The sequence below is a fragment of the Protopterus annectens genome, chromosome 4.part0 (genome assembly GCF_019279795.1).
Source record: "Protopterus annectens isolate FY-2018-M chromosome 4.part0, PAN1.0, whole genome shotgun sequence".
Taxonomy (NCBI): Eukaryota; Metazoa; Chordata; order Ceratodontiformes; family Protopteridae; genus Protopterus; species Protopterus annectens.
Window position 1 is genome coordinate 673,948,783 of NC_056733.1, and position 25,504 is coordinate 673,974,286.

Here is a 25,504-nt window from a genome sequence, read left to right on the forward strand (position 1 = left end):
CGACTATATAAATCAACATGCTGTTAAATTTAAACAGCCTGGATGAAGAAACTACCATTCAGTGTGTACAAGAACTGACATGTTAGATAACCTGCATCTGCCTGCTAAGAATGGTTTACATTCTTTCGTTCTGTTTTGCATGGTATTTCGAGTACCGCTCATCCGATACCTTGATTTTCTACTGTTACGATAAAGTACTGCCACCTAGAGACGAAACAAATCAGGAACTCGTGGATACTTCTCTGCATCATTTCCTGCTGTGGTGACTCAGGGTGGGACAGCGGAAGTTCAGTGGCTGATGCAGCCGTTTTTATTTTATTTTGTGTAGTTAAGTAAAATAATTCCTATAAAATGCCGGTAAGATGTTGCAAGTTTTTGTTGTATTTGTCTTTTGAATTACTTATGAAATGTATGGCTTTATTTGCAAACTGTTTGCTGTAAAGATAGCAGCCAAATCTTAGAGAACTAGAATTCAGGAAGTATTATGTAGTCTTGTCAGGCCGAACATCAAATAAATTATAAGCATAAACGGACCTGTTCAGCAGTCGGATATTGGCCGTATATGTTTTTGTCAAGGTTTACATTACTTTATTGTACCTTATAAAATAATTTGTTTGTGTTATATATAATGATCATGACGTTTGGGTGTTGACATTGTACATAAATTGATTGCTAATTTAATTTTCTTTGTAAATTATGCTGATTGTTGTGTTAGTTGCAGAGAGCAACTGTGACAACCTTCGTTCTTCGCCAGTCCTTGTTGTTTTAGCCCGAGTTAAGTAAAAAGTGGTTGGGGACAAAATGAAGACAGACCTTGGCTTGCACAGCTTTTTATTATCTGCTATAAAACTGCAAAATATCGTAATTATTACTTAAATATATCGTAAAGCATTTGTATTGTGACAAGTTGTAGGGGTAATGGTGTTTTATGTATTACTTGCTGCTTTTTCTAGGCTAGTTTATAAAAGTTGGGTCCTGTTTTCTGAGAATTGCAGTTATGTCTTTTAAGCTTTTTCTGCCCTGTCAGTTAATGTCATACCTTTTTGCTGAAAGAATGTAACCGCAACCACATAATCAAATTTTTGTACTTTGTATGGTCATACTAAGTTAACTTCTTATTTTCTTTTCAGTTGTGCAGGCCGGTTGATGTGTTAACAAATTAACAACTGTCGGCATCTGTGTAGTAATAGGTTAGTTCTTGCAAGTTTAGTCAAACCTTTCTGACAGAAACCTTGACATAAGGCTAAAAGCAACTGTTTTCACAGTCTTTCTCAAGATTACGGCTACACACAAACATAATTTCCATATAAGGAACTAAAATGCTTAAAAGGTATGGTCCTTTGTAATTTTAGTCAAAGCAATCATCTTACTTTTAGAGCTTTTTTGCATCCACATCTACATTGTGCATCCCCCTGTCTTGCAGTTTATGCTAATAAATTAACTAATTTCTCTTCCATGACCAGCTACTGACAAAATTGAAATGTTTTGAATTCATCTCCTGTATTATGAGATGTTCTTGTGCTACTAGATGAGCACAGAGGAAGTGGAGGTGGAAGGCCAACATTAGATGCCAACCGATAACTGACTGTGGAAGTACTCCACCCCCTTTGCAGTAACAGCATGCATTATACCAAGTGAGTAGCCTGTTTGTAGGTGTGTACTAGGCTAATGGCCCTGGAGCCTTTACAAGCCTAGCCTATAGAATTACCCTGGCATCGTGCCACCCGACCTTAGTTCCTAGTGCCTCTGTCGAGTAGAGCCACTGGAGTGATCCCCAGGGTGAATTTTCTATTTCCCATCCACTCATCAAGATTTCTCTTTAAGAGGGCCAGTGAGGGGCTCTGCTTGACATATGTGAGAAGTCTATTCCATAGCATAGGCAGTCTCTGAGTTATGAACCTGTCCCTCCAGCATGTTCTGTTGATTGTGGTAATGAAGTTGAGGTCTCTGGAGCGTGTGGTGTGGAGGGATTGGGATTTCTTTAGATGTAGCATTTCTAACCGAGCTGGGTCAGACATGGCTTTGTAAGTCAAGCAGATATCGCCTCTAAATAGGCGATGTGAGACGGAGAATAGTTGGAGCTTTTTGAGTCTGTCCATATAAGACATATGTTTAAGGCCTAGGATCCTCTTTGTAAGGTACTTTTGCAGCCTCTCCAGTTGTTGCAGGTGTCTAGTAAGGTACATGCAAAATGGGGCATTGTGCTCGATGAGTAGCCTAATGAGGGAAGAGTAGAGGGAGACAATGCCCTCTTTCTTTCTGGATGCAAAACCCTTAGTAGTGAGATGTGCCACATAGAAGGACTTTCTGACCACAGTGGCAACGTGGTGCTCAAAGGAGAGGTTGCTGTCAACCTGTGTTCCCAGATCTCTTATAATGCTTTCTGTGTTCAGTGGATTACTATCAATGTGGTAATTCAAGGGAACCGGGTTTTTCCCAAAGGGGATGACGGCACATTTTTTGGCATTGAGCTTAAGGCCATTGAGGCTTTTCTGTAGGATGTCAGCATGACTTGGGGAGTTAATAATAGCTCCCAACTTGCAATCGTCTGCGAACTTTGTCAGCCAGAGTCCCTTCGTGTTGGCCTGGACTTCAGAGAAAAAGATAACAAACGAGAGGATCCAGGACCGAACCCTGTGGGACTCCACTCATGACTGGTCGGCAATCTAACCTGGAGTCCGCTACGTTCACACTGTGGGTTCTATCTGTGAGCCAGTTTGCTACCCACCTAGTGATATAGGGGTTGATGCCTAGCTTAGTGAGTTTTTCTATGATTCCTGAGTAGGGAATGGTATCAAAGGCCTTGGCCAAGTCAAGGTAGGAACCACCTTGCCTTCATCCACAGCTGACTTGACTCAAAGAAGTTGACCAAGTTGAGCAGGCATGATCTGCCCTTCACAAAACCAAACTGTGCAGGATCCAGAGTTTGGAAATTCCCTATGTCCTTGTTTGTTAGGTCCATTATGATGTGTTCCTTAGCTTTGCAAATCAGACTTGTCAGGCTAATTGGGTGATAATTCCCAGAGTCTGTAGTCACTCCTCCTTTGTGGAGAGGGATGACTGCAGCAGTGCGCCATGTAGTAGGGAAAAAGCCTGAGGTGAGGCTGTGATTGAACAGGGCACACAGGTGAGGTGACAGTTCACACTGTAGTTCATGTAGAACACAGCCAGGGATAATGACAGGTCCCATAGAGGCTGTATTCTTGTCCTTGGACAATGCTGTTTCTACCTGTGCATGTAGAACATAGCCAGGGATATTGTCCGGTCCCATAGAAGCTGTATTCTTGTCCTTGGACAATGCAGTTTTAACATGTGCAGCAATAATACTGGGTTCCTGGCAATCTACTGGTATTGTGATTGGCCCTTTTGGGGGGCGGGTAAAGTTAACTCTGAATCTGTCGGCCAGTATATTGGCAATATCTGTTCGCTTGGTATAGGAGGTACCATTGTGCAGTAGCTCAGAGCAAATCTGGGTATTGTCATGGAGATTCTTTACATAACTATAGAAGGCCTTGTGGTTGTCTTTACTATCTGCTGCAATTTTTTTTCATTTATTTATTTTTTTCTGCTAGTCTTGCTTTAGTGTGGATTTTCTTTTTTTTTTTTAACCCACTTTCTGGCTGGGCTAAATGTTTGGTAGTGAAATGGGCAACTCTCTATAGGGATCTATAGGCTACTTAAGGGATAATCACACAGAACAGTATTCTCAGTGCCTGTTGCTACTTTTCCTTTCTAAAGTGGCCAGTTTTCATTCTTTTGTTATGACTGAGTTGTAGTCCTTATACACCTCTCCCTTCCCCCCAAATACTTCCCATTTATATCTCTCAAAGTGGCAAATTTGAGCTGGAGGCAAACTTCATGTGCTGAGAACACTGCTCTGTGTGCTTATCCCTGTTTTTTCTTTTTAAGTAGTCATTGGAAAGCAAGAAATGGTAATTTAAATCTGACTGACTAGAAGAAAGCAGGGTGAAAACATATGTACAGGCAATGCAATGATAGGAGCTTAGGGGCTATGATGTAATATTTTAAAAGCCAAACACTGCATTGTTGGATACCTGGATGTAAACTAAAAAAAGATGCCAGACCCCGTATGGGCAGACTCTTGAATTACATTTAAAGGTGTAAAAAAAAAAGTATATAGAGTCCAAAAGTAGTTAAAATGTAGCAAACATCAAGACTTAACATTTTTTCAGTGTATGGGCACAGTTCTCCTTTAAGAAATGGAAATGTGGAATGAGGATTAGTGCTATTTTTTGTGTCTCCACATCCTAAGTAACTACATTTAGGTGGGAATACTTGACTTTCCAGCTATACAAAGTATTTCCTTTACTAAGAGGTAGTATGAAATTAGGAGCTGTTAGCTATAGAAGTAAACATACAAAATCAAATCAGTTACTGGTGTTTTGGACAAGTATGTTTAGAAATGTATTTTTATTTTTTTTCTTTTTGACCTGGCTGTCCAGAGTGAAGTCCATGGAGAGAAAAGCCATGAAGATTAAAGTGCAAAACCGTTATGTATTTTATTGTTCATTTATAAAGAAACATTGTAAACAAGTTAAGATGCATAATAATACGCTGTATATGGGAGTCAGGACAGGCAGACTGTATTAGGTAAAACCTTGATGGGTAACTCCGCAGCTGAAGTGCTGTTAAACTGTATTGGGTCTCCTTCACCTGTCATTTGATTAACTTGTAATAGCATATTAAATTCTACTCTAATTGCTGTAATAGTTTTTTGCTAGAAGTCTGTGATTTAACAAAATATAGTGGGTATTATGCATCCTTTTGATGTCCAGTACTTTTGTGGAAACCTAGGGTTCGCGTAGTAAGCATTGCATAGCTGAATTGATATCCTGTGATATATTTCATACACTTATTTTAAATTTATTTCTCTCTCTCATTAAAAAAAAATGAGAAAATTTATTCTTAATGGATTGTATTATATTGTATCTCTTCTTTGGTAGTGTTTTTGAATTGCATGTTAAATGACAGCATGATTCCTCAACATTACAAAGCTAGTTTACTTGAACTGACTACATTAACAGTGTGCCTCTCGTACCTGTACTTTTGATTTGTGGCCAATATAAATTTTTTTTAATCCAGCTGTTAATATTCACAAGTCATATGTCACTTCTTTAGTGACTCCATGAACAGCCACCAGCATGGGCAGAGTTTGCTAGGCAGCTAGAGATATTGCCACTCCTCCCTTCTGGAGCACTGGTATACTGCACACACACATGTCTAGGAGAAGAGTCCTGATTCAACCTACTATATATTTTTGGGAGGTGGGGTGAAACTGGAGTACCCAGCATAAACCCTTGCAAACATAGCAGAAGGCACACCAGGTGAGAATTGAACCAGAAGACCTCTTTCTGTAAAGGGACAATGCTACCTATGGCACCACTGTGCCACACTCAATAGCTGGGCATGCAAAAATTGACCACATTTTCCATCCAGGCTGTAGAAGAAATGTGAAGACATAGTGGGTGGTGCTTTGATGAGGTGTTTCTGAGATGCATTACTTCTCTTACATAGTTTTTATTGGCTTGAATGCTACTCTTGCCTTGTTAAGAATATCTGCGGTTCTGATACCAAGCTGTCAGGCAGGGTCAGGATGTGATGCTAGTGGGACAGAACTTCTGGTTACCACTCTTCTAATGTGTAATAGCCAACCTTTACAGACTACACAGAAAGGTAGAAAGTAAACCACACACTTTTTATGTATTTGTTTATGGTGGTGATAGATTTGGGAGTGTGAAAAGTTTGCCAACCGATGAAACATTTTCTTTTGGCTCCCCCCAGGATTTCGCCCAGTGGCTTTTCTGCCTACACTTAGTTGACCCATTTGTCCTGGAAGGATTGGAGATTGGTATTCCTGAGATAGGCGAGAGCCCTATGGCCCATTTATTCCTGCTTGAAAATTCCAGTTGTGCCTTGCAAGAATCAGCTGCTAAGGAGCAGGCCTGCTTGCTGGTCCTGTAGAGTACCTACCCCTGCCCCCACTCTTAACTTTTGTAAGTTCTGCTGTTGCTGTCACCTGAGGGGATGTGTGTCTCCACATGCCAAGTTTCCCCTCTGCTTACAAGTGTGAATGTCCTCGGACAACATAGACTTTGCAGGCATGGACACCACAACATCAAGTGCTTCTGCTTGGTGTCATTCGTGGCAAGCCATGATGGGCTAACTAGCAACAGTTGCTCACTCGCATTCTCACCTGTCAGCTTCCACAGGCACCCAAGCTGCTAATGAAACACCATTTGCCTACTCTGTAGTTGGGGCTTCTACACCACATACCTGGCTGATCGAACTGTTAGGTGGTTGTTCTTAATGTTAGGTGTTCTTGTGCTTAATGTCCGATTTAGCTACTTATTATTGCTGTGTCCTTTGTTAAATCTGTATTTTCCTGCTAAATCACATGGGATTACAATCACTGAGTAATGCCATACATTAAAAGGTTCAGACTTTGTATTTTCAGAAAATCTGTGTCAACACAAATCATCTACGTTTTTAGAGTCATACATAGTGTTTTACTGATTTGTTCTTAAGGTGTGCAATGCAATTGCTGTCTTACTGGGCTTGTATTTTTTTTTTGTTTGTTTTTAATCAGGCTTACCACTCTGCCCTGATGGATTCCGATACCAAGCTGATTGGTAACATGGCCTTGTTGCCTCTCAAAACACAATTCAAAGGACCAGCTCCCAAAGAAAGTAGGTGTAACAATTCAGTGTGCTGTAATATGAAGACTTGTTTCTTGATCTGTAGTGTAGGTAAAGACAAAAGTCATCTGAGTGGAAATACTGTATTTTAAATGAATGTGGAAGCTTTTCTGATATTTTCCCTTTTCACATTTTTTCTACAGTTAATGTATTAGATTCTTTCAGCAGCATTTTTGTTAAAGTGCTGTTATGCATTGCTTGAAGATGGGTATTGCCATCCAATGAGCTTTCCTGATTAACAAAAATAAGCAGTTGTAGTCTCTTCCATGGTTGAATTTTGTCACAACAGTGGTTACTGAGGTCTTGAATTTATTTATGTATTTGTTTCTATTTATTTACTGGCTAGATGAGCTGGTCTGCTGACCACTTTCAGTCACAACTCGGACACCGATGCTGCTACGGAACATAATCATTTTCATTACATACCACATTACATTTGCATATCTGAAAGTATACAAGTGATACAGAGATGAACTGTACAAAACAGAAATGCAGTAGCTCTCTGATTTGACTTGCATCATAAGCCATTCCATATTTCTCTGTACAGTATAGGAGATTTAAGCATGTAACTTTTCCCTTTTCTTTTTGCACTTTATCAGGTTGCATGGTCTCTGCTCTTTGCTGTCGGTATAGTGTAAATTTATGATGACTGACTATATGACTACTCTAGATATATGATATACATTTGGAGTTCTATAACCAGAAATTGTTTGGGGTTTTATATTTTATATTTTCTGGACTTTTGGTTATTGTTTAGGATACTGTAGGCACTTTTGTCTGGTCCCCGGTCTGTCTAATCAACGGTACAATTTCTATAAGTAGAACCTTTAAGAATATTGATTATTTTTGACACTTAATGCATTAGTGTTGCATCGAGTCAGGAGAGTCTAGAAGAACAGTAGTACCTTTTAGTTTCCAATTTTTGGAAGCAGCAAGCAAGCAGGCTACATGTTTTTTTTTTTTTTTTTTTCCCTAAAAGCAGGAAATACAAACATTTTTATAAACAGATAACAAAAGACAGCTTGCTCTTGACATAGCAAATTGTATTGCTAATCATTATCAAGAAGGAATGTCTGAAGTGAGTTCTGATATGGTCTTCATACCCAGACATGTTAATCATGCTGTATTAGGTTACCAGAACTTTTCTCTCTCTCTTCATGGAGACTTTACAAACTTAAAGCAGTTGGGAAAACAGTCCTTAATCACATCTGCACAAACTGTTTGTTTCTTCTGGATTTTTTTGATGTCAGTACTTGTACTGTACAAATTGAAGAATGGCTGGTATTGCCCACTTGTCCTGCGTGTCAGTCTGACTTGTAATAGCAGTTGGAAAATCATGTATTAAAAGTACCGATTCACCCAATGTAGTCATAGATAATGGATAGTCATTGTTTAATTATGTACTTTTTCAGGAAACGTTTCCCTTACATTTCTTGTATTGCAGTTTTGAGCATCTTGGCTATATCATTTTACCAAGAGTTTGGTGGATAAAGTAGTGTAACAATTCTTAATTACTGCATAATTCAGATTGTACAAGGATTTCTTATATTGACTGCTGAAGTTCCCTAATGGGTGGTAGATTGTACACCTTGTTGCCGGGGACCCATGAATGACCTGTGGCATTGTATGGAAGACAATTATGCCTTGCAGTTAGTGTAAACTTCGTTCATTAGCTAGAGCTATATATGTCGCTGTCCAACATGAAATGAACTGGTCATGATCCTATCAACCTGGATAGCTGGATGGAAAACAGAAAATACACCCCTGGGATTCCACCTGCATCCCTGCTTGACAGTGGCATAGGGTGATGACTTGTTGGAACATGGTTTAAATTCTTGACTAGGCTTGTAAGGGCCTCAGGGCCAATAGCCTAGTAACTTTCTATGATCCATCTTGCTGTAGACACATCGTTTCTGCTGTGGTAGTGCCCCTCTGTGACGTCTTATAGCAACAGAGTTTTGAACCAGAACTTCTATACATGACGCATATAGGTGAAAGTTTGTCTGCAGAGAGTCATTGGCATTCTGTTGCTTGATGATGCATCCTGCCCTTCAGAGGCATTTCTATCGTTAAAGGAAAAGTCCTCCTTAGAACTCATTGTATTTTTGTTTCCAAGCTATTTTAATGCCTTAAAATCATGCCGATTGCTTCTTTTGACAATTTTAATGTTTCCCACAAAATGGTAACTATTGGGGCCTGCCTTGATAATGTGATCTTGTTTTCTTGCTTTCCTTCCTTCTTACCAGAATACAATTCAAGTTCTGTTTATATGAGTCATGCTAGACATAAGGAAGTGGTGCTGTTTTTTTATACCATTAAGATAGAATGGTAGGAGTGTGAAGCACTGTTACACCTTCTGTAACAGAGCTACTTCCATGTTTCCTTGAGTCAACCTCATTTATGTGTCTGTCAGAGCTTGTTCTATGCTATAAATAGATGTTGGCTACTTCCAGCAAAATAAAATAGGTAAATAGCAGGCTTTTGTAAAGGGATCCTTTTGAAGTTTTAAAGGAATTGACAGACCTTTCCCCCACACTCCTCATGTTGAGGTGTGAAAAACATTCAGTGCAGTAAATGATCCTTGCTGTATCATGTACAGGTAACCACTAATACCGGAAAGGACTCCAAAGTAAGTCTGTCTACTGCTTCCCAGTGAGTTCATAGGAATCAACAAGTGAATGTATGGCTTCACAAAAGAAAATGGTGGGTGGGTGGGGGGGGGGGGGTAATTTTATATTTGCATCACTTTTGTTGCCCTAAGATAGTATGAAAGCATACTAAACCTACAAATTTTGGAATGGAACAACCATTACAGTGGAGTTTAATTACTACTATGGTGAAAAAGATTTGGGACATGTAGAAAGTAAGAAAGGGGAGGCTTAAGATGATGACAGTTATATGATATATATACACACACACACACACACACACACACACACACACACACACACACACGTGTGTGTGTATATATGTGTGTTATGTACACATGCACATCCATATGTCACTGCACGTGTGACTACTAAAAAATATCTATTGCATATTTCTCTCTATGTATTCACACTATACTGCATGCCCCATATAGTATTATGTTCGTCTTATCGTTGACGACGATGACCAAGGACATCATATCAACGAGGTTGACTGGGTACGGTGTGTCTGGCTGTAACGGATCAGTCCGATGCGAGCTTGGAAAGCTCTGCTGCACATCTGGCCCAAGTGGTCTGTTGAGTTGGTTGGCAAAGAATTAACTATGGATTTACACAGCTCATGCTTCCTCCACCGTCCTGCTCTGCTCGTAGGAAGTAGCGCCTTTGCTAATGCAGCTTCACCAGGCGGGACGGTCTTGTGCTAGGGTGTCCCAGGAGTCCGAATCAATGCCAAAACTCTTCAAAGATACTTTCAGCATGTCCTTGAAGCACTTTGCCTGCCCACCTTGTGTGCGTTTGCCTCCCTTGAGTTCACTGTCGAACAATCTCTTGGGGAGGCTTGTGTCTGGCATGCGTACAAGGTGGCCTGCCCACCTTGCTGTCCTCAGCAGGGTGTAGATACTTGGCAGTCCAGATTGAGAAAGCACAACTGTGTCTGGAATTTTGTCCTACCAGGTAATTTTCAGCAGCCTTCTTAAGCAGTTCATATGAAAGCAGTTTAGCTTTTTGGCATGATGCTTGTACACAGTCCATGCCTTACAGGGATACAGTGGTGTGGGCAGTACGACTGCCTTGCACACCTTCAGCCTTGTGGACAGTTTGATGCCTCTCCTGTCCCAGACTGACTCCGGTAGCTGTCCAAATGCAGTGCCCGCCTTGGGGGTGCGTGTGTCTACCTTATCCTCAATGTTCACAAATCTGGAGAGTGTGCTGCTGAGGTATGTAAACTTATCAATAGCTGCAGGATCTCACCTTCAACTGTGATACTTGGTTCCGTGTACGTCTTCTGCGATGCGGGCTGATGCAAAACATCAGTCTTCTTGGTACTGATTTATGAGGCCTTCATGCTGTGCTGCATCTGGGCAGTGAGTGCGCAAGCATCTGCGAACAGGAAATCGCACACAAAATCCTCTTCAGCCTTGGTTTTGGCCTGTGGCCTCCACAGGTTGAAGAGCCTGTCATCTGTCCTGTATCTGATCTTGAAGCTGGTTTCTTCAACACAGAAGCCATCTGACAACATGTATAGTATTATACAGTCTACATTTCATACATATATTTATGTAAGATCATAGGAGTTTACTAGGCTTATGGCCCCAGGGCCCTTGCAAGTCTAACAAAGTTCAACCCCCCCCACACCCTTTTCTTTTATGAAGCCATAAAAAAGCAAACATTCACTTGCTGATTCCTTGTCATTTAGAGAACAGTAACATTTTGCGCACCTGAGTTGTGCAATATGGGTGCATACAATTCATTATTTATCATTGTCTTCTTTCGGCTCTTCCTATTAGGGGTCGCCACTGCGGATCACCTATTTCCATTTCTTCCTGTCCTCTGCATCTTGCTCAGTCGCACCAACCACCTGCATGTCCTCTCTCACCACATCCATAAACCTTATCTTGGGCCTTCCTCTTTTCCTGTTACCTGGTAGCTTCATCCTTAGCATCTTTTTCCCAATATACTCGGCATCCCTCCTCAGCACATGTCCAAACCAACGTAATCTTGCCTCTCTGGCTTTGTCTCCAAACCTTCCAACCTGGGCTGACCCTATTATTCCTAATCCTGTCCACCCTCGTCACACCCAGTGCAAATCCTAACATCTTTAACTCTGCTACATCAAACTCCTGCATTTTTGTCAGTGCCACTGTCTCCAACCCATGTAACATAGCTGGTCTCACTACCCTCTTGTAGACCTTCCCTTTCACTCTTACAGGTACTAGTCTGTCACAAATCAGACACTCTTCTCCACCCACTCCATCCTGCCTGTACTCTCTTTCACCTCTCTTCCACACTCAGTTACTCTGAACTATTGACCCCAAGTATTTAAACTCATCCACCTTTGCACCTCTACTCCTTGCATCCTCACCATTCCTCTATCCTCCCTCTCATTCACACACATATATTCTGTCTTAGTCCTGCTGACCTTCATTCCTCTTCTCTCTAGAGCATATCTCCAGGGTCTCCTCCACCTGTTCCCTACTCTCACTACAGATCACAATGTCATCTGCAAACATCATAGTCCACGGGGACTCCTGTCTGATCTCGTCTGTCAACCTGTCCATCACCATTATTTATTTATAATAAAGTTAACTTGGTAGAGTTCCGAAGGATGTCTGGTTCATGCAGACACTAAAATCAGTACCTATTGCCCCTGTCCAAGAGGGCACAGGTGGAACCCCCAGCATGAATTTCCAGTTACCCATCCAGTCGTCCAAATTGTGCTTAAATAGGGCCAACGAGGGCCTTTGTCTAACATGAATAGGAAGCTTGTCCCAAAGGTGGGTCAACCTCTGTCAAACAAATCTCTCTCCAGTAACTGATGTCACATACCAGGTTAAGATCCTTTGGGCGGGTGACCAGTGTGCCATTTGACTTTGTGAATGTGCAGCATTTCCATAAAAGCTGGGTCAGAGATTGCTCTATATGCAAGGCACAGGTCGCCTCGGAGTAGTCTATATTACGCAAAGTAAAGTGACAATGATTTTAGTATGTCTGTATAAGACAGATCTTGAAGACCCTGAATTTTCTTTGTAGGGATCCTTTGTGGTCTCTCCAATTGCTGCAGGTGTTTGGAAAGGAACATACTAAAGGGAGCATTGTATTTTGTTTGTGGAGGCAATACCCTTACTTATGAGATGAGCCATATAAAATGCCCTTCTTACCACTGTAGAGACATGGTGATCAAAGTTAAGGTTGCTGTTAACCTGTGTACCCAGATCTCTCACCACTGATAGTGTGCTTAGGGTATTGCTTTTGATGTGGTAGTTTGCAGGAACATCACCCTTGCCAAAGTGGATGATGCATTTTTTGCATTAAGTTTAAGACAGTGACTTTGGCAGTAGTCGTTATTCTGCACAAGACTTTCTTGCAGGATGTTGACATTGCTGGGGTTTCAATAATTACTCCCAGTTTGCAGTCATCCGCAAACTTTTCCAGCCACAGTCCTTTAGTTTTAATCTGTACTTTGGAGAAGTAGTTCCCAAACAGTAGGAGTTCCAGAACTGATCCCTGTGGATATGGAACACCACTGATTACAGGTTTGCTGGAGGAGGTGGAGTCCTCTGTTTTGACCATATGAGTTCTATCTGTGAGCCAGTTTGCAACCCACCTTACAGTATATGGGTTTATACCTAGCTGGGTGAGCTCAGATCTGTTTATACTGTGCACAGCCTCACTTGAATCAGTTCCATAACGTCCCTTGTTGTGACTTTGATGGCAGTTTATCTTGTTGTGGTGTTGGTCTTAGATGTGGGAAGCCTGTAGGTCCTTAGGGGATGTACATTTGACTTGGTGTGCAAGTTGCAGTACATGCTCTGATGTGAGCCTTTGCAAGTATAATATGGTTGGTTTTCATTCTGTACAGTAAATGGGCGTGCCTTCGTTGAAGGTTTGGCGTCGAGCTGGCACCTCGGCACTGTAAAAATCTACTGCCAATCATTAGTGAAACAGAGTTCCGCTGTGGCGACCCCTAACTGGGAAAAGCTGAAAGAACAACAACAACCTAGCTAGGTGAGTTTATCAATGATGCCTGAGTAGGGGATTGTGTCAAAGGCCTTAGCTAAGTCTAGGTAGGCCATATGCACAGATTTGCCCTCATCTAGCTTTGGGGACTGTCTCGATGTCCCCCCATGGTATCGGATATTTATCACCCTCTGGAAGGATGTCACAAGAAAGAATAAAAGACCTTTTTATAAACTGCATCAGTGCACCTAGTTGATAGGGTGGGAAAGGCAAATCAGATGGTGAACGATCAATTCCATGAACATTGTTATGATGTGAGAAGAGGTGATATTAAAAATGCTCATTCCAAACATATAACATTTGGGAATGAACATTGTTTTGAGTTTTTAGTTTTACAAATATGCATTGCTAATATTGGAGGTGAAGATGTGGTTACTGAAATTGAATGTTTAGAACTTAACTGGATTTTATAATTGTAAGTGGATAGCAGTAAGGGTTTGAATGAATCTTTACCTTTAAAGCCAATGTTTGTAAGTTATCTTGCAACAGTTACTGTTTGATCTGATGAAGCACCCAGTTGTGTGGCGAGAAAGTGCTTATCCGTTTTCATTTTAACTTATTTTACTTCATTTTGAGTAAATAATTTTGAGTTTTTATACTATCTTCTGCCTTGTCAGCTGGTTGTTTCTATTGTATTTTGTTATTGTTCTTATACAATCTGACTTATCTGACTAGTTTGGTTATGTTTGCTTTTTTGTTGAATTATTAGGGGATTTTACAGTTCACTGTCTACAGTACCGTTTTTCCCACCAATGCAGTACAGCCCCCCCCCCATGTTGCACATAAAGTTTAGAGAAGAAAAAAAGTCGATTAAGAGTAGCAGCTGATCTGTCGGTGCTGAAAACACCCATGTGCCATTTCTGCTGTAACAGTTGTACTCTTGACAATTGCTGCCATGTACAATACAGCTTTTTTTCTTTTGAAGTCCCCAAACAAGCTCATAAGCAAAGAGAACAGTTGAGTGGAAATGACTGATCTTCCACCTAGAAGACCTAGCAAAATGTCATGGATTGGCTTTCCATGACTTGTTATTCTGCAGCTCAGGAGAAAGGCGATGGCACACTAATGAAAAGGATGATCTCTCACTTCTGGGTTCTTATCCCCCACCCCCTTTTAAAGAGAATTTGTAGGGTAATTATTTGAGTTATGTGAGCGCTCTCTAGTCTTGCTGATGCTGATCAGTGGTGCCTTTGTGACTCAAGCACCCACCATTCTTGGGATGAGAGAAAGTTGCCATCTAAAGAGTTTAGAGCAGCCAGGTAACTTAATGGCAATAATGTGGTATCAAGGTTATATTTAGTAAGTGTGCAAGGCTTTTAATTGGAACTGTGCACTGGGTTATAGGGTATTTATCCTGGTTTCTTTTTTAAGATGCACTTATATATAGCAAAGTTTGCTTTGCAACCAGAGTAAGACATTAGACAGTAAACCCAAGGCCAGGAGATCACAAGCTGCTCTTAAGATGAAGAAATAGTCATTTCAGGATATCTATCTGCTTAAATATATACCAGATTATGTGCGTGTTGAAATCAAATATATATGTGCTTGTTAAACAGCATTTACACTTCGTATGTGTAACGAGAGATGATACAAACTGTGCCTTCTAACTTTTATTGTTGCAGTGTGTGTAAGTACCTACAGCTTTTCAGTTGTGTGATCAAAGTCCCAACAATCTTTAGTTTTGGCTAGTGTATTTGGTGCAAGAACAGGGCATCCGTATATGTCCATAAAACCCTCAGTGCCAGAGGGAATAGCTGAGGGACATGGGAATGGGGTACACAATTCTGCCCTCTTCCTCCTTTGATAAGGCGCAAGGGAAGCAGCATTTCCACTTCACTGGTATTCCAGTGGAGTTGAGAGGAGCTGATATGGGACACCTGAGAAGGTGGGAGCAGACCTCTTAAGATTGGTATTGATCTAGTTTGTATGTGTAACATGACTAAATGGATGTCTTGCACTTGTAGCTAAAATGGTAGGACAATACCAAATTATTGTAGCAGCCAGAGAATATCACCCTGCAATAGGGTAGCTCTCCATACATCACCATGATAGGGTAATGCAGAAATAGTATGATGTTTGGGGCGGGGCATTATTATTTGTGAGGGAGTGTAAAATAGAAAGCTGTCTTGTCTTCATGACTAGCCTCTGGGAGCATAGTATTATATCATCCTTCCTTCTCTATAGAAGAACTTTGAAGGTATGCATGGTACTACACATTGCTTAACCTTAATTGTTCCAGTTGAACTTGGGTTACTTCATTTAATGCTTGTATTAACGGTCTCTGCTGCTTCCACAGTTTGTTCTATCAGCAACATGATTATAGTCTGATAAGAAAGTGAACTTTGCTCCTTGATGTCTACAACAGCTGAATGAACATTACTGCTCCTGTTTCACATTATGCTGGCAGAATGATTTAATGGTTAAGTAATTGATGTCTTTTTTAATTTTTAGCTAGAGAGATGGATATCATCGATGAAGCACTGTATTATTTTAAAGCAAATGTCTTCTTTAAGAATTACGAAATTAAGGTGGGTATGAACAATTTGGTTTCATTTCTGTATTATAGCCGTGCTAGTTTTTTCTTTTAGTAAATTTTAGTGTTCTGATAGTTTATGTATGGAGGAGACAGTTTGTGGGAGCTATTATTAAACAGCATGCTTTTTCTTCTTCGCCACACTCTGTATAGTAAGGTAATACATAAACCTATAAAACAGTGCTGTTGTCTGAGACAAAATCAGTAGGATCATTTTAGTTTGTAACTTTAGTCTTGTGTGGCGTAATGATGGACTGTAACACAAAAAGCAGTATAGAGAAATAAGGAGTGCAAGTGTTTTATGTCTTTTATTTTCTTAACTGTTATGGCCATTTACCTACTGCTGTGCTGTCTTTTTGTGCCTTTTGGTCAAGATTAAAAGTTGACCAAATTGTTGGGGACTTGATTGTTGAGTCACAGACTTGTCCTTTTTTTTTCTTTTGTATTCTTGGTTAGCTGCAGTTCTGCATACAACATGTATTATTGGTTAGCTGCAGTTCTGCATACAACATGTATTATTGGTTAGCTGCAGTTCTGCATACAACATGTATTATTGGTTAGCTGCAGTTCTGCATACAACATGTATTATTGGTTAGCTGCAGTTCTGCATACAACATGAAAGTGTCTTTGATTCTCTCGGGTATTATGGAAAAGGAACATTTCTGAGAATATTTAGCACTAACATGAAGTTCGTATACTAACAAGGAAGGCAGAAAACTATCAATTGTGACATGGGCAATCCGGTATTTGTATAAATGAAAACAAGCCATTTTTACATATTTTTAGTTGTAAACGTTATACATCATTTATAATCTAGAGACAGTCATTGTCCGTCAAACATTACATAGCTCATTCAAATCCTGCCTTCTTTTAAACCTTAGCCCTCCTCCAAAATGTTACTCTGCAGGTATTTTTCTCATACATACCTCTCAACCTCTTAGCTCAAGAAATCTGGGCAAAGTCTTACATTATGGGGGGACAAAGGCCCGAAAATAGGGAGGGATTTTAAACACTGCACTTACAAACTTGGAAAGTAGCTAGAATAACATGGTTTGTGTTTAAAAAAAGAAGTTATGTACCTACCATAACATTCCATGTTAGTTGTCTTCATCTCGCCTTCCTTCTTGCTGGTTGGGATCGGAACCGATCCTCGGCTCCAACTCTGCTATCTCCTATAGCTCAAGAGCTGTTTACTGGTTCGACGCTACCCCTTATCCCATAAGCGATAGCTTCCCAGATCTCGTTTGAAATAGCTAACTCCAGACATAAAAGAATAAACCAGTCAAAAAAAAAAACAGTTGACTATACCTGCCATATTCTCCAAGTCAATAGAGGAAACGAGAGAACACAGCCAGTGAAACAGAAAAAAACTCCTCTCGGTCCACTAGGACAGGGGGACGGAGGGTGGGACACAAGAAGGAAGGCGAGAAGAAGACAACTAACATGGAACATTATGGTAGGTACATAACTTTATGTTAAGTTGTCTATCTCGCCTTCATTCTTGCTGGTTGGGACAGCGTCCCTAGCACCTAAAATCCTGGGTGGCTCAGTGGAACAGACTCTTGAGAACAGTGGAACCAAAGTCAGCTCTGCTTCTAGAGACCATATCCAACTTGTAATGAGAAATAAAGGTATGAGGATTTGCCCACGTGGCAGCTGCACAGATGGAATCCATGGGCAACCTAGACTGGAAGGCTACAGAGGTGGCCAAGGCCCTAGTAGAATGACCTTTCGGTTTAATAGGCAACTCTTTGTTCCTTAACTGATAAATGAAAGAAATAGTGTGTGACAACCATCTGGACAAGGTTACCTTGGAAACTGGGAGACCTTGTTTGCCCAAGGCATAGGAAAGGAATAGTTGGTCTGACTTCCTTACGTCTTTAGTTCTGTGCAGGTAAAAACGCAATTGCCTGTGAACGTTCAGTTGGTGTAGTTTGTACTCTGCCTTGTTATGATTAGGGAAAAACACAGGAAGATCTATAGATTGGTTTAAATTATTTTCTGAGCAGACTTTAGGGAGAAATGAAGGATTAGTCCTCAGAGCAACCCTGTCCTTATGAAAAGCCAAGTATGGAGGACGAACACATAGCGCCTGAAGTTCGGAGATGTGTCTGGCTGAAGTAATAGCTACCAGAAAGAGCGTCTTCAAAGATAGAAACTTGATAGAGCAGGACACTGCTAGTTCAAAAGGGTGCAGAATCAAGGAGGTTAGGACTAAATTAAGGTCCCAAGGAGGAGGGGAATCTCTCACTGGAGGCCTAAGAAGAGTTGTCCCCCTCAAAAAAAAAAAAATGAAAGTTAGAAATTGCCGTCATTTGTACCCTGATCGTAGCATAAGTGGACCCGGAGTGAAACAGTTGTGCTAGGAATTCCGTATTTCGTGGACTGGGGCTGAAAAGGGATCCACATTCCTGGCCTTTGCCCAACAAGAAAAACATTTCCATTTGTAGCATAAGTTTTCCTCATTGTAGACTTGTGAGAGGAGACGATAATGTCACGGACTGCTGGGGAAATGCTGGGAAGCCTGGCTAAGGTTGGAAGTGGAGCAACCAAGCTGTGAGCTGGAGAGTTTTTAGGGATTGATGCAACCTGTCTGACTGATGAACCAGGAGGTCTGGAATTGGGTCTAGAGTCCAGGGTTGATCGAGAAGGTAACGGTGCAGGAACGGGAACAGTATCTGTTGAGGCCAGTAGGGAGCAATGAGGATCATTTTGCAACCCAACGATATTGCTTTCTGTATAAGTTTGGGTATCGGGGGGGGGGCAAATCCCTGGGGCCAATCGTGGACTACAGCGTCTCTGGGTGTGTGACCCGGAAGCGGAAGAAGGGAGAAGTAGTTGCTGCATTTGCTGTTGAAGGGGGTGGCAAAGAGATCGCAGCAAGGCTGCCCCCATTTGCGGAAAACAAGATTCGCAACTTCTTAATTCAGAGACCACTCGTGAGGCATGAGGACAGCTCTGCTGAGCCTGTCCGCTATGACGTTGGATCTCCAGGGGATGTCCGTCGCAGTCAGAAAACGTTGGGAGAAAATCGCCCACTGCCAAAGTCTGAGTGCTTCTCGACACTGGGTAGGATCTGGTTCCACCCTGCTTGTTGATGTACCACACCACTGACATGTCCGTTTGAATAGCAGTGGTCCCAGAAGGAAGAGAGACTTGAAGGGCTTGCAGCGCCAGGAGCATGGCTCTCATTTCCAGGACATTTATGTGCAGATGGTACTCGTGAGATTGCCACGTGCCTTGGACTGTCCTGCCCAGATAATGCCCCCCCCCCATCCACCCCATCAGGGAGGCGTCTGTCATCACTGTGGCTACCGGAGTGGGTTGTATGAAAGGTCTGCCCTGAGTAACTAGTGGGGAAGACCATCCACCAAGAAAGATGTCTTTTGCATGCATCCCTGATCATGTAAGTCATGGGTAGCTCTTGGAAAGACCACCGCGTAAACAGAAGCCACTGAAGAATTCTCGTATGAAAGCGCGCCAGTGGGATTAGGAGAATGGCAGCAGCCATGGAACCCAGAGTTTGAAGGACGTACCTGACTTGGATCCTTTTGCTCTGCATCAGAACCTGTACCTGCTGACTGATTGTGGACACCCTTTCTAGTGGTAGCCTTGCAAACATATCTCTTGTGTCCAAGTCTGCTCCTATGTAAGTGACTGACAGGGCAACAAGGCAGATTTTTCGAAATTTATTGTAATGCCGAGCTTGGAACAGATTGTGATTGTGTAGTCCTGTGCTTGTATGAGTTGATGCCTGGTGGTAGCAGTAAGGAGCCAGTCGTCTAGATACGGAAATACCTGGAATCCTTGACGCCTCAGGTGAGCCATGACCACTGCCATACATTTGGTGAACACCCTGGGGGCTGTGGTGAGACCAAAGGGCAGAGCTCTGAACTGATAATGACTGGCCCCCAGCCGGAAGCGAAGATATCTCCTGTAGCGCCTGTCCATCTTTATATGGTAGTATGCATCCTGAAGATCTATCGAGCACATCCAATTGTCCTGACCCAGAAAGGGTAGAATGGACTGTAGTATGACCATCTAAAACTTTGTTTTTTGCACAGACCTGTGTAGTCTGCTGTCCCCTGTCTTTTTTGGTACTAAAAAGAACCTTGAGTAAGTTCCGGATCCGTGCTGGTCTGCCGAGACTTCCTGGATGGCTCTTTTTTCTAGCAGTTTTGAAACTTCTATAACTGCTTGCTCCTTCAGATTGGGTGGAACATCTGGAAGGGTCTTCTCTGACTGTAAAGGGGGTTGATGGAAGGGAATTTTGTAACCTCTGGATATAACGGACTGTACCCGTCTGTCTTGTGTTAAACTTTGCCAGGCTTTTGGGTACAGCGAAATCTTCCCCCCGACTGCCTCCAGAGTTGAGCAGCCAGGCAACCTTTCAGGGATGCTGGAAGGGCTTATCGGAGAAGGATTCTCTGTTGCCCTGGTTCTGCGGACCCCCTCTGCCATGAGGGTGGAGTCTATTATTGTTTCCCCTTCTGCCTCTGGAGGAAAAATCATTATGTGTGTCAGGCAAGGCTCCCTGAGATTTACGGAACCACATCTTCCCAATCTTCTGACCTTTGGAGTAAGGTCTAGAGGGAGTGGAAAAATGGACTCCCACGACAGAGAGAGTCTTGCCTTCTTGCTCACACCTAGTCAGTGTCTTTAACCTGTGGTCCAAAAAGAAAGGAACCATTAAAGGGAGTGTTGGTGAAGGACACTCGAAAGGGCTCTGCAAAGTTACACAGCCGCATCCACGCATGCCTCCTAAGGGCCACCCCAGTACCTGCGGATCTACTCGCCCATTGGCTGCATAAGAAATGAGCTTCATGGAGGAGTTCACAACAGAATTAAGCGTCTCTAGCTGGGAAGCTACCTTGGCTTGTGCTCCCTCAGCTGTTGGATCTTGGAGGGTATCTCCGAGCTCTTTAAGGAGATCCCTTTGAAGTTGGGTAAGATGATACCGGTAGTTCAGTGACCTCCTAGAGAAGGTCACTGAAGCGAACATTCGCTTCCCGTATCTGTCCATCGTCCTGGACTTTTTGTTAGGGGGATGGACAGATGAAGAGGTCTCCACTAACTCTTTTGGTGGCTGCTGCTACCGCCATAGCATCAACAGGGGCACCTTTTGAGAGGAACTGCTTATCCTGGGGTGCTGTAATGAATTTACTAGGTGGTCTCTGAGTTGGTTCCACTGTATCTGGAGCTGACCAAGCCTTTCGAGCCACCACTGTCATAAGTGGATCGAAAGGCGGAGACACCCAGGAGGTGGAAGGTCGGGAACCGAAGGCATCCAGAAATAAAGACTCATCCTCAGAAGGGGCTAGGGGATTCCAGTTCCCCCTCTGCTTAAGTATTTCTAGGATGTCTTAGAAGGAAACATCTTCAGAGGGGGATCTCTGGGACCCTCTGAATCCTCTGTCTGTATCAGAAGTGACTGACTCTGGGGAGTCAGTGTGCTTCCTCTTACACTTTTTCTTCCGAGGGGGCTCTTCTGAGTGATCAGGAGAGGCCCCAGAAGAGGAAGAAACACCCAATGGGGGTGTCCTGGAGCATCGGTTCCCTACGCTTAGGTTCTGGAAGAGGAGCAGAGGTTGGCACAGGCACTACAGGGGACGGAGCCGGTGGGGCTGATAGCGGAGCTGACTCGGGGGACAGCACACTCTGCATGACATCGAATTCGTCCCTGCCACGATGCAGAGAGAGCTCCAGTTCCGAAGAAATGGGAATCTTTCTCCGCACCGAGGGGGACCGCTCCGAGGCCGATGTTGGAGCAGAGCTCACCTGCGCCAAAGCTCCGAGAGGGAGCACTGGGTCAGACAAGGGTCCAATGCTACTCGCCCCCTCAGAGCTGACGAGGGAGCCCCGGTGCCCAGATCCCTCGATGGAAGGTACCACCTAGAGAATCTGAGCCAACGTCGGAACCGAAGGAGATAGTTATCTGAGTAGATGGTTCCACTACTCGTACCCCAACGAACTCCGGCTCTGAACTCATTGGAGTCAGAGGAGGAACATCGAGAGAATTTAATGGAGCCGATACCTGTTGAGGGCTGGACAACAGTTTAGCTAGTGTCTGCGACTTTAGCAACGTACTGACCACTCTCTCCACATCATGATCCGACAGTCTAGAGGAGTGAAAGGATCGATGACTACGCTCACTCGCTCTGAAGTAAAGGAGACTGAGGAGCCGAATGCACCGACTCTAGTGAAGGGGACCTCAGCGTCTTGTGACTCCGCGACGACTCCGAAGCCTCTGATGGAGCCGACGGGGAGATTGTCTTGTCGGTGCCAGCTGGAACCGATGTAGAAGGTAAATCTGAACCGAAGACTGCTCCGAACTTGGAGCCGATGGCTCAGTGGATTTGGGGGATTTCACTGGCTGTGAGCTCTTGGCCGGTGAATCCTGGGGTTTTAAAAGACCCCTAAGAATCTGCTTATTCTTACGCTCCTGCAGGACTCTTGGACTAAAGGCATGGCAAATGGAACAGGAGTCCTGCAGGTGCACAGCGCCTAAACAATAGACGCAAAAGTGTGCCCATCTGTCAGACATTTTCTGACAGCATGGGTCACACTTCTTGAACCCAGAAACCTTGGATTCCTTTGACATCCTTTACAGTGGAAAGAAACCAATTATGGCAACAATAACAAGAAGCAGTATATGGTCTACAAAAAAAAAAAAAAACACCTACTAGAAAGACTATAGCTAAAGGGTTTTTTTTTTTTTTTTTTGAAAGATAATAGGAAAGCCTCTAATTTAAACTGTTAGCCTATAAGAAAAAAAACAGAAGGAAAGCCTCTAACTTAAACTGCTAACCTGACAAGAGGAGGGGGGAGGGGTGGGGGAGAACTCGCTAAGTTTAGAGTTGTACAAAAGGAGGGATACTATAAGATAAACAAATATCTATCACAGAAACAAAACTATCGCTAATAATAAAATACTAGAAAAGTTAAATTCTAGTGAGAAGGTTACACACAACTCTATACAAGCCTGAACCAGAAAAACGACACCTCGCAGCTGAAGCGGCAAATGAGATCTGGGTAGCTATCGCTAAGCATTATGGGATAAGTGGTAGCCTCAAGCCAGTAAACAGCTCTCGAGCTATTGAAGATTGCCAAGTCGGAGCTGAGGATCGGCTCCGATCCCAACCAGCAAGAACGAAGGTGAGATAGATAACTTAACATCATATTTTCTAAAGGATATGAAGTCTGGAACTCAAGTGTATGTCATTTAGTAATTTCATTCCTCAGATCATCCAAGTGATTTTTTTCAGAGAAACCTAACTTTTATGAGGAACAGACCAAACTTTTGCGGCAAAAATCTGGACATTTTGCAAAAATCTGTACAGTTCATAGGGAGGTACCAGGCTATTGGCCCTAAGGACTATATAAGCCTAGCCAAGAAGGTACCTTGGCTTTCGCCACCCAAGAAAATTATTTTCCTGTGCCACTGTCGAGCAGAGCCCCATAAGTGATCCCTGTGGTGAATTTCTTATTATCCAGTTGAGAGTTATGTTCTCATAATTCTCATTTTTTTCTATGTAATTTGCTCCTACCCTTTTCTAAAGATCCCATTTCCAGCTGTTTTATCTCTGTTATTATTTTCACTACTTCTAGTACAGTTGGTTTAGACTTTAATTTCCATTTTCTAGTAATTGCTTTCTTGGCAGCTGTCCTAATAAGACTTGGCAAGGCCTTACTATGTCTAGGCAATTCCAATTCTGTATCATAGCTCAGAAAAAATAATGTCCTTCCTTACTTACACCACTTTGCTCACGCAGTATTTCTGATACAGCAGTCTAACTCATTACACTCTCCGAAAATGATTCCCATTAACTTATTCTTCCCCATTACACCTCCAACATTCGCTGACTACCTGAGGAAAAATTCTTTGGAGTCTACATGGAGTATAAAAATAACTATATAAACACTTCTAAGCAAAGATCGTACATTTTCTAAACTTTGTTGCATATTTAGGAGGCATACATATATCCCCCCATTGTTTCTTTATGAATTGCTTATCCAGACTCTCTTCCCAATCCTTTCTAACCTCCTCTGATCCATTCTTGTAATTATCATGCAATATTTTACATGATCTACTATATCTTTTTTTTTTTTTTTTTTTTTTTTTTTTTTTTTACAGCAGCTTCTGTTCTAGATACTACTAAAACCTCTACCAGTATGGGTCTTTTGCTTAGGATCCCCCTATTTTTTCCTCTTTGCCTATACTCTGCTTTTCCTACCAAGGATTGATATCCATCTCTAATCTGCAGTACAAATAAATTCTTGGCCTCTTCCCATGCTTTTACCTTTCCCCATCTTTTTGCTTCGGATACATTGGTTCATTTATCAGTTTTCTCCAATAAATTCCAAACTCCTCTTGCCTTACAGTGCTCTGTACAGTCCACACTTGAAACCACATACAACGAAGTTGCCAGATTTGCAGCCAACATACCACTTAAATCCCAGCACTGTCTCACTGTCTCGCACTCCATGCACTCGGCTGGTTAGAATTTCCTAACCAACTCCGATATTCTCAACTTCTCATCATCCACACCATCTTAAAAAAGCCTTCCTCCTGCTCTAGCATTTCCTGTCATGTCTACCTGTATAACCCTCTTCTCTCCCTCAGAAGTTCAGAACAATTTTTCCTATAGAATCATAAACCTAAAGAATCTCTTGGACAGAACCTCTACAGCTACCTTCCTGCTCTTTCATGGAACAAGTTTCCTGTGGCCCTCAGAAAGATTACCCACTCTCAAGACTTGGACAAGTCTTAGAAATTACCTAAGTAGCACCTGGAGATGTCTCTGCAATCATCCCACTTGAAATCTTCTTCTTTCCGACTTTATTTCTCTCTCTCTCCCTCCTCCCTGTCCTTTCCACCTCTTCCTGTCCTGCATTAGGTCTCTTTTATAACTTCCTGTGCTCTACTTTGACCATCAACTACTTCTGCCTATTCCCCTCCTAATTTCTTGCCCGCAGGTAACTGACACTGCCACCTTTCTTTAATCCACCCCTTTTCTCATTTCCCATCACACTCTAACTCATCAAGCTAACTGGTACAACGAGCTCTGTAGATTTATATTAGGAACTGTCCTGCATTTTCCACACTCTTTTTACCCACCTTCCTATTACTCCCCTCCTATTATAATTATCTCATTTGCCAAAATATCCCTTTCTCGTACAACAGTGCTCACCTATTTGACCTTATATTATATCAACTTTTATTTGTGTGTATCTACTCTCATAACTAAATGGCAAATTAATTACTTACTTGCTGTTTTCTTGTTACTTGTAGAATATGTACAGTGAATGTGTTCCATGCTTAATTTGTACTGTGAATTTTCTTATTCTATACTTTGTACTGTGGAGCTTTTGTCCCTGGGCCTTGGTTGAAAAAGGGCATAAGCTCAGTCAGACTATCCCAGTCAACAAATGTCAAATTCATATTGCCTGTATCCTTAATTGCAGTCATCCCTGTCGGCAGAATCTCCTTTCTGCATTCCCATGTTGGTTTAGTTCTTGGAATACTTTCTGCTACTTTATGAATATTCTGTATTGTTCTCCTTAAGGATCTGAATCCAAAATCCCAGAAT

General features: G+C 42.2%; 1 protein-coding gene across 1 annotated transcript in view; it reads left to right on the forward strand.

Annotated features, from left to right (window-relative positions):
• Positions 1–218: 218 nt before the first annotated feature.
• ARPC3 (actin related protein 2/3 complex subunit 3) overlaps positions 219–25,504 on the forward strand; it is a 187,940-nt gene continuing 162,654 nt past the window's right edge. The window contains exons 1-3 of the mRNA XM_044068646.1: positions 219–357; positions 6,608–6,707; positions 15,833–15,909. Of these exons, the coding sequence (XP_043924581.1) occupies positions 352–357; positions 6,608–6,707; positions 15,833–15,909 (183 nt within the window). The 5' untranslated portion in view covers positions 219–351. The remainder of the gene's footprint in view (positions 358–6,607; positions 6,708–15,832; positions 15,910–25,504) is intronic.